At 31.3% G+C, this 9,908-nt stretch overlaps 1 protein-coding gene across 24 annotated transcripts in view; it reads left to right on the top strand.

Annotated features, from left to right (window-relative positions):
- LOC117112874 (CLIP-associating protein 1-like) overlaps positions 1-9,908 on the top strand; it is a 94,333-nt gene that overhangs the window by 70,242 nt on the left and 14,183 nt on the right. For 19 of the 24 annotated variants that reach the window (XM_033256074.1, XM_033256066.1, XM_033256075.1 and 16 more), the window contains 7 exons: positions 603-623; positions 2,576-2,686; positions 4,609-4,782; positions 7,742-7,878; positions 8,337-8,545; positions 8,948-9,011; positions 9,511-9,674. In XM_033256074.1, coding sequence (XP_033111965.1) covers positions 603-623; positions 2,576-2,686; positions 4,609-4,782; positions 7,742-7,878; positions 8,337-8,545; positions 8,948-9,011; positions 9,511-9,674 — 880 coding nt within the window. The remainder of the gene's footprint in view (positions 1-602; positions 624-2,575; positions 2,687-4,608; positions 4,783-7,741; positions 7,879-8,336; positions 8,546-8,947; positions 9,012-9,510; positions 9,675-9,908) is intronic. The other 5 variants (XM_033256076.1, XM_033256070.1, XM_033256069.1 and 2 more) reach the window with 2 other exon arrangements.

Below are 9,908 nucleotides of genomic sequence, written 5' to 3'. Positions count from 1 at the left end.
GTATAAGAGACAGATCTGGAAGCTTCCCTTTGTAGTACATACCAATGTATAGAATGACAACAGGTGTCAATTAAAATTGTTATATAATTTCTCATCCTTGCTTTGTGCATGCATTTTTTTTGGAATATATATCAATTTCCAAGAGGAGATCTCGTTCCTAAACCAAATCAGAGATAAAATATCTATTCACGTTTGAATTTTCAAGTTAAACTTGAAAGGATGAAAGAGAGAGCGAGCATGTATAAGCCTTTATGTCTTTCACTGCACCATCAAAGTTTGCTTTTTTTAGCTCCAAATATTAATGCCATGAAAGGTAGTGAATCTTGTGCATATTAAATATTTACATTACTGGCTATTTAAACTGAGCTGATCTCAAATAATGTGTCTGGCTAAAATTAAAATTGGTGTCATGTAAATCTGCAATCTTACAGACTTTTGAACTTTGACATTTGACCTACAAACTTTCCAGTAAGACCTAATGCTTTGCACTATTTTTGGAAGGGTGGTATTTTGTTCCTGTCCCTGTGTTTTTTTTTCTTTATGATATTTTGTGTTTAATATTTTGATAATATTTTTTAACTCAATCATGGATGCTCTTTAAGTTTTACCAAGAATCAACAAATGTAAGTTTCTAGTTGTTCAAATCTAGTAACTTTTTCTTGGAGCTTAAGTTTAATTCCTGCTTTTATTACTTTGAATGTTTCTTTTGAGTCAAATCTTTTTGCATTTTCTTGTTTGGGTCTCTTTAATGTTGTATTATGGGATTTTCTAAAGTAAATACAGTTTTACATGTTACATGGTTTTTTAGGGGTCAAAACCAGCTTATTTATTCATATTCATCCATACAGTATCATAATTATGATTAAAATTTAAAATATCAAAATATTAAATTTATTGGAATTAATAATAGTAATAGTGAACAGTGATAAAATATTAAAGCTTAATAACAATTTTTAATTAATTAAAGAAATTGTATTTCTTTTTTTATGTTTTTTTTTTTTAATTCTTTCTTTGTGTCCTTTGGGGCTGTCAGCACATGTGACAAAACCTTGTTTGTAAACTGCGATTTAGAGAATATAAAATACATCAATCTATCCCATTTTGGATCTGTCTGATATATATACAAAATTACAGTAAATTACCCAATATTTAATAACAAATTTAGTCAATTTGAAATTCATTACTAAAAAATTAATAACAACTTGAGAATAAACTGAATAGATATTGGCCATAGGGACTTGAAACCAAAAAGCTGTATATTCATTTTTTTTCTTTATTGGTGTTTTTTTTTTTTTTTTTGGTTTTTTTTTTATACTACCCCTCACATATGGAATGAGTAGATTTTTAGACCTGTATGGGATAATTCCATCACACAAAATTGTGTATTATATTAACGTGCATCATCCTGTCACACACAGTCTTTAACCTGGCCATACTCTAGAGTAGTTTCCTGTGAGATTGAAGTAATGTTGGTATTTACCTGAATTTAGCGGGTAGTTTTTGATGTTTACACCTGATTGATTTTTTTCCGTTTAAAGTAAATTAGTCGCTTTGAAGATTTTTAGGCTCATTTGGCATTGTATACATGATAGTTTTTGCCTTTTCATTCCACTTAAGAATTAAAATTCATTTCACCTTTATTATCTATCTTAATATGCACAATAACAATGTTTATTATTTTATTTACATGCTTATTCCTTTTCGTATATGTGCAATATATAGTATTATATATGTTGATATTTTATCTAATTGTTTGATTAGATAATAAAAATATACAACCATAACCTTATTTGACTATATATCTCTAGGGGTAAATTGAGTTTTCAATTCTCCTTATTATTTCATTTTCTAGAATAATCTTTAATTTGTTTTGTTTTATATTTCACCTTAAATTTTTATTTGTTTTGATTTATTTATTAGCCTTTAAAGGAGCTCATCTTTGTTTATCAATAAATTATTATTGGTGATTGGTGATGTTTAATAAGTAAACAATTATTGGTTTGGAACAAAGGGAATTTTTTGTTAATTTGTATTGATATTGTTTTCCATAAATGGATATATAGAAGTAAGGTATTTTGTAACAGACCCACTTTGGCACCTGATGTTCATGCCCTGGAACCTGTGTGCGGTCAGGTGTATCAGTATGTCGTGCCAGACCACCAATTAGTATGTTTGTGTGTTTAACTTGGCGTGTACTAAATTGATTCTTGACGGTTGATTGTACAATTTTGATGGAATGGAATTCACATATGACCTTGAAAGTGACAATTTCTGCTAGTCACCACAATCGCTGCTCACTCATGCTCGACTTTCAATTCTGGTATCTTATTTCCTCTCAATAGACCCTCCTTGCTCACTTGTTACTGTTTACCGTGGTTATGCTTCATTGAACGTTCATTAATAATACGTCGTCGATGCTTTATGCAAGTATATTATTCAGAATATATTATTAACCCAAGAAGCATGATAACAGACTCGATGTCTCAACACCTTAGTTTATTCAGTTTATTTTGATTGTCTTTTAATTCTACATTTCTTTTCATAATTTTTAACATGATAATTTTTCATCATTCAGCATCCACGCCGAGCCGAGTCAATTCTGGTTTAAATAGTAACGGGAGGGTGCCATTATCAAATGGAAGAGCCACTAGGACTCGTAACCGTATTGGGGTATCACAATCACAACGTAAGTACACTATCCTTCTCATTTTATTAATTTTTTATATCTACCTCAGCTTCTATCTTTACTACCTCTAGATTCGTACATGCGATGTCCATGCAATTTTTTCTTCGTACCTCTGGATCTCAATGTTATGTGGTTTGAATATAGTAAATAAATACTGTATTTCATTCTGTAAATGCTTTTACTACTTTAAATTCTATATCTTTCTAGTTTATATTATAACTATTTGAGTACAGTATAAACAAAACCATTTTTCAGTGCTTGTATCATTGATAAAATATATAAATTTCTATATATAATAATAGTGTTACTATTGTGATTTTATTGTTATTATTATTATTGTTATTATTATTATTATTATTATTATTGTTATTATTATTAATAATAATAATATTGTTATTATTATTGTTATTGTTTTTATTGTGGTTGTTGCTATTTCTAAAATTCTATATTAATCTAAATTCATAATTCTTACTCGTAGTTATTTGCTCTTCTTTCTCCTCTGCTTGACACTGTATTCCACTCACCAGTTTTGGGATTCCTACTTTACTTTTCTGAACCCGTTTATTTATCCATTCATGTTGGTCACATTTAGTGTATTTTGTTTGATTCACTTGTAAAAATTATATGGTATAAATATTTCATTGATATAAATTCCAAGATGTTTCTACGACAATATCTATACTTTTTAGAATAATTTCTATAATCTTGTTTCTTTCTAAATTATTTATTTATTATTAAGTTTTCTTCCATACTGTAGTATTTAGCCTGCGGTTTTGATATGGTGTATTTTATAATTTTTCATTTTGTATGGATTTATTTTAAGAATATTTTACTTACCTTTAAACCATAATTTTGAATTGATACAATTGATGATATTAAGTAAACTGGATGTTGGCCATCGATAGTAAATGTAAAATATCACAAAATCTAATAAATTTTTTTTATTATCAGGTGTCAAATGCTATTTTTTTAAAAGACAAATTGTATTTTAATTTAAAAATGAGTTAATTACTGCATGGTTGACAAGTTCAATCCAATATCATCAAACTCTTTTGTCAAATCATTCATAATCATATTTAATTTTCATACTTTTATAAATATATTTTGAACCAAAGCAGACCAATCTGTGTTTGAACAGAAATACGTAAACTATTAGATTTTTTTTAAATGAATAATTTTAATGAAATATACATGTCGATCTGTTCCATCATCATTATTAACTTGAATTTAACATTATAACACTTTTCTCAACAAAAATACCACTATTTTGTAAACCTAGTTTAACAAACAAATAATAAAACCATTTACTCAACACACATGTCTTATAAATATGTTTGTAAACCTAGTTAACATAACATATTTCTCAACACAAATGTGACTTTAACTAGTTTATAAATCTGGTTAAATCATATTATAAATCAGTTGACCCAAAAAAATGTCAGATAAATTGTTTTTAAACCAATTTATTCAACACAAGTTTGTAAATCTAGTTACATAATTAAAAAACCTTTTCACTCAACATAGTGCGACTTTACTAGTTTTATTTAACAATATTAACCTATACTCAACACAAACTGACTAAACTAGTTTCAAACATAGCTTAACAAATTATAAATCTACTCAACAGTTGCATCTAGTTTATTGGCACCTTGTGTACTCTAGTTATGTTCTTAGTATGCCTTTGACAATATGATACCTTACAATGCCACACTACACTGAACCATAAAACTGGTGTATGAAACCGACCAGTAAACTTGGAACTGTATAGCAATAGATACTTGATAAAACCCAACTATAGAACCTGGTCTGCTTCTGGTCTCAGCTACAATGCTGCTTGCCTGACACATTTTTAGTCCCTGCAGTTGGCATGAAACCATTGCATGACCTCAAAAACAAGCGCCATTTATTTTGCACTTATACAGCTGGAAGCAGGTCGGGTAGTCGGTCCGCTTCGCCATCTAGCAAGATGTTCTCAACCATGGGACGCCATGTCAACGGCAATAACACATCGGGTCGGACACGGCGGCGGAGTGGTATACCTGTACCACGAAGTCAAGGTGCAAGCAGAGAGAATAGTCCGAGTCGCTATGGTTACAGTAAGTTTGCAGTAGAAACTTAGCAAATATTAGTTAAATGAGATTTTTGTGGGAAGAAATGTATATTTTAGAAAATAGCATAAAGCTTTGGTGCTTTCTATAAGGTGCTTTTGTCTCTTTAGTATCTCTTGTTCTTAAAGATATACTGTCTGTAATAGATTATTAGCTTTAGATTGATAACATTTTTCCCTCATTACAGTTCCTATGTTCTTTTGTGTAGACCCATAAATTGATTGGTAATCAATTGTAAGTCTTTAATCAGTGAAAATATATTTGAGTTATCTGTTATCTTTTCAGACTTTTAGTACTGTACCACGAAGTCAAGGTGCAAGCAGAGAGAATAGTCCGAGTCGCTATGGTTACAGTAAGTTTGCAGTAGAAACTTAGCAAATATTAGTTAAATGAGATTTTTGTGGGAAGAAATGTATATTTTAGAAAATAGCATAAAGCTTTGGTGCTTTCTATAAGGTGCTTTTGTCTCTTTAGTATCTCTTGTTCTTAAAGATATACTGTCTGTAATAGATTATTAGCTTTAGATTGATAACATTTTTCCCTCATTACAGTTCCTATGTTCTTTTGTGTAGACCCATAAATTGATTGGTAATCAATTGTAAGTCTTTAATCAGTGAAAATATATTTGAGTTATCTGTGCCACCCTACTTAACTACAACATGTAATGGATACATACAAGTTCCTTATCCCATGGAGGTATTATTGAGAAGGAGATCACTCGGCAACAAATGCCTTTGACGCGACAAACCAATGTGTTTCCCGGCTTTGGATCGCGTGCGGGCGTATTACCCTATTATTCACATTTTTTCGTTAGCAACAACTTGGCAACGACATGTGTTTATACGCTTTGGCACAGCAGGTGTGCGATAAAGCATTTGATTTTAACCCATTAAATATCTTTGTAATGAACAATGTTCCCTTGATTGGATTTTTTCAGACTTTTAGTATGTTATTATGTGTATATTTCAGGAACAGATTCCGTAATATATTTCTGTTAAAATTACTTATAATTATCAATATAATTTTGTCTAAAGATCAAATGGTTTGACTTAGTAAAGCTAAGGCAGTGTAAAACTGAAAATTACTCTTATTCTGGATTGAATTTTCGAATAGTTAACCCTTGTTAATCCTAAAATGACTTAGTTTATTATAATCCTCAATCATTCCTTAATTAATATCTGTTAAAATTAGAATTGAAGTTGAAATATACCATACTTTTAAAGCTCTTTAAATTCAACTTTTAATAGCAAGTGGATACGAAAAAACTCATCACAGATAAAACTGTTTTTAACACTTCAGAGGTGTTTCATTGATAATGTGAAACATACTGAAATTTGCAGGATTCATTATGGGTTGAAACCTTGATTCATTCTTCAAAAGTTTGTCTATTGAACAAAATGATATTCATATTTATGATGCAAGTTTGAAAGTTTACTTTGTCAATACATTTACCTATGCGCATTAAGCATTTAACCTAACTAGTCCCATACCACCTGTCCAATTAAGCTTGTAATTTGTTGTCTTGTTCCCACACTTATTGAAATTTATATCTAATCTTTCCACATCATTTAACTGAAAATTGATTGTAATTTTTTGTATTGAATTCGTAGCAGGTACACCTCACAAAAACCTTAGTAGTACAACCATAGACAACCATTTCTCTATGGTACAACTATAATACCTGATACAGTATTACCCTTTAGGTAGACCTGGTAATACTTTGCAGGTACATCTAGTAATAAATCTAAGGTAAGGCAAGACTTTTTAAAAGTTTTTTAGTGAACCTGCCGACTGCAAATATTGATGATTTCGAATAAAAATAAAATTTTATTTTTGGCCAATTAGCGCACCCACCGCCACGAAAAAATGGAAAATTCTTTATTTTTATTATCCCCTTTTCTGCCTTGAAATCTCCAAAGATAAGATATGTATATTTCTTCCTAATTATATAAATTTGAAGCATCCATCCTATTTTACATTCAGCAGTACAATTTTATTTTTATTTTCTCTTCTGTCTGGATGATTTTGGCAAACTATTTGCTAAATAAGAAAACAAAATTTTATTGTTATTTTTATTCCGCCCTGCTCTGATAATCTTTAATAAAATAAGTATGTGAAACAAGAAATATAAAAAGTCTTGCCTAACCTGGTAATATATTGACAGTACAACATTAACACCTGGTAATAACTTGCCTAATAACTAGGTATCCCTAGTATTAGCTTGCAGGTACACCTGTAATAACTTGCAGGTAAACCTGGTAATAACTTGCCGGTACACCTGGTAATACCTTGCAGGTACACCTGGTAATAACTTGCAGGTACACCTGGTAATACCTTGCAGGTACACCTGGTAATACCTTGCAGGTACACCGGGTAATAACTTGCAGGTACACCTGGTAATACCTTGCAGTTACCCCTGGTAATAACTTGATGGTACATCTGGTATTAACTTGAAGGTATACCTGGTAATCATATCAAGATAATATTTCCTTCTGGCAACATAAATTATTTGAACGGTTCCAAGTTTGAAAGCACCTTTTGGACCATTCTATTAGCCATAAAAACTCTCCCAGTGAACCCTAAAAGGGACTTTTTATTCCAGGCCATCGACCGAGGCTTTTTCGGCCCCTTGGCTTGGACACCTCCATCGGACATGTTTTACCCCATGTCAGCAAATTTCTGGTGCCACCGCTGGGTAGCCATAGCAACAATCCCACATTTTGGCCTAGCTTCCAGAGCTATGTGAACGTTTTATCTAAGCATTGTATTATGCTGGTTGAAGATGGTCTGTGAAGAAGGTTGTTGCAGGACATTTCTATCCTAGCATGAACAGAACAGACCCAGAATTTGTGTGTGAACTTAGTAATAGAACACTGACCATCCATAATCATTTAAATGGATTAATCATTAAGAAGGCCAATAAGATTGTTTCAAAATTGATTGTCAGGTTCTTCAAGTCGTGAAAGACGAATGAGTGGAGGCGCTAACCAGCATCCAGGACGAGAGCTAACACAGAAAAACATCTTAGCACAACGAGTACTGGGTACTGGTCGGGATGCAGAACAAGCCTTGGAAAGCGCACTTGTAAGTCAGTTTAATAACATAAGATATAATTATCTTTTTTAATGGAAAAAGTAAATATAGGAATATTTACAATTTTTTAACCTATAAATTATGGTTATGATTATTCGATACTTGATTTTAAAAATACACTGTATATAAAAAGCAAAAAAATAATTACCTTCATCTTATTTTAAAGTAAATAATTACTGTATAGATATAATAATAATAATTATTATTATTATTATTATTATTATTATCATTATCATTATTATTGTTGTTATTTTTTATTTTAGTTTAATTTTAACGGACCAACAAAGAAAGTTCTCACAAATTTTGTACTATCTACAGACCTAATTATAAAAACATTTAAAAATACCTTTAAAATTATTTAAAATGTGCTATTTTTATATTGGTATGGAAACACACTATTGATTTCATGAAATTTATTGGATTTGTAATTTTTGTTTATATCATTTCAGCAGATATCTTCACGGAAGCGATGGGACAGCAATTGTTCTGATGGGGAGGACAGTGACGTTTCCAGTGTATGCTCATATGGCTCAAACTCGGGGCGAGCCATCGAAGACCCACAAGAAATACTAGCCAAAATGGCAAGTCCGGCATGGTCAGAAAGGAAAGAGGGCCTGCACGGCTTACAGATGCTTCTACAGACACATCGGATTCTCACGTAAGTGTAAACATCATCAGAAAATATTTTTAATGTTACAGCGACACTTTGGCTATAATAACTTCTTTTTGGTTTACATGTTAACTAATTCTAAAAATCTTATTTTTAAAACCTTTTATTTTGCATAGTTCAGTTAGGGTGAGTATGCGGGTCATTAGGACCTTTAGGAAAGTAACTTCCCTACCCCTGGATTCATAGTTGTTGTAACTCATATTTCTCTTTTCATGTAAACTTTTTTTTTTTCATTGTGTTTCATGTTATGGATATGTATTCCAAAATAATGTTGAATTGAAGAATGAATTTAATTGAATAGAAAACGAAAAATTATATATTTTTAAAACCAATAAATCCACATGAACGTCGGCAAGTGAAATAAAAATATTGTGACTCTTTTTTCTGAAGGCGGCAAGAGCTAAAGAGAACAACAGAGTTATTTACTAGAATGTTTGTGGATCCACATAGTAAGGTGAGATAAATACTACATTATCAGTACAAATACAGGATTCACATATACATGTATCCCCTCCTTAAAAAGTGGTCCCATGAAAACATGGCCCTCCTACAAATCATCGCTTACATCACAAACTAACACAATCAAAGTAGATTGTTTTAGTTCATGGAAAATAAAAAAGCGTGTCAAAATATGTGGTATTGGTTGTCAAGCACTTTTGTAAAAGCGGCACATATTTTAACTCTTTCGTTTTCACAAACTAAAACAATCTGCTTTCATTGTGTTAGTTTGTGATGTGAGCGACAAAATAGTGGTCGTAAACAGCTTAGCAGAAGACTTTTAATTTGTTCTTTAATTTTCAGTATTTTAGGATGAAAATTTGAAACAATTTCTCCTAAAGCTTATTTATATATAGAAATTGAAAATGATTTTTATCACATTATTAATTACCATATTATCTTGGTATCAGTCCTTAATACTGTAATTATAATACCATTTTATTTTCTGATTTCAGGTCTTCAGTCTATTTTTAGATACACTAATGGATTTTGTGGGAGCTTACAAACAGGATCTTTCTGAGTGGTTGTTTGTTTTAATGACACGCCTCCTTCAGAAGACAGGATCCGACCTACTGGGATCTATCATGCAGAGAGTTGATAAACTTCTCGCAATTGTAACGTGAGTCAGCTTGCTATTGCACAGATTTTAGGAGCGGGAAGATTAGACAGTGATGAAATGTCTTATGAGAGATGATGTCGGTGATGTTGGATTTTATTTTAATTGCAATAATCACCACTGGCGTATCTACAGGGGGTGTGCGGGGAGCACGCCCCCCCAAAAAATTACTCGCCTTACCTCCCCCAAAAAAACACGGTCATGTAGTTGAAAATCACCGAAAACCACCTTTTTTGC

The sequence above is a fragment of the Anneissia japonica genome, unplaced genomic scaffold (assembly GCF_011630105.1).
Source record: "Anneissia japonica isolate Jap-2015-1 unplaced genomic scaffold, ASM1163010v1 scaffold287713_len945575_cov184, whole genome shotgun sequence".
NCBI classification, from domain to species: Eukaryota; Metazoa; Echinodermata; class Crinoidea; order Comatulida; family Comatulidae; genus Anneissia; species Anneissia japonica.
The sequence above is the reverse complement of the archived record's forward strand: the minus strand, read 5'-3'. Positions and strand labels throughout refer to the sequence as shown.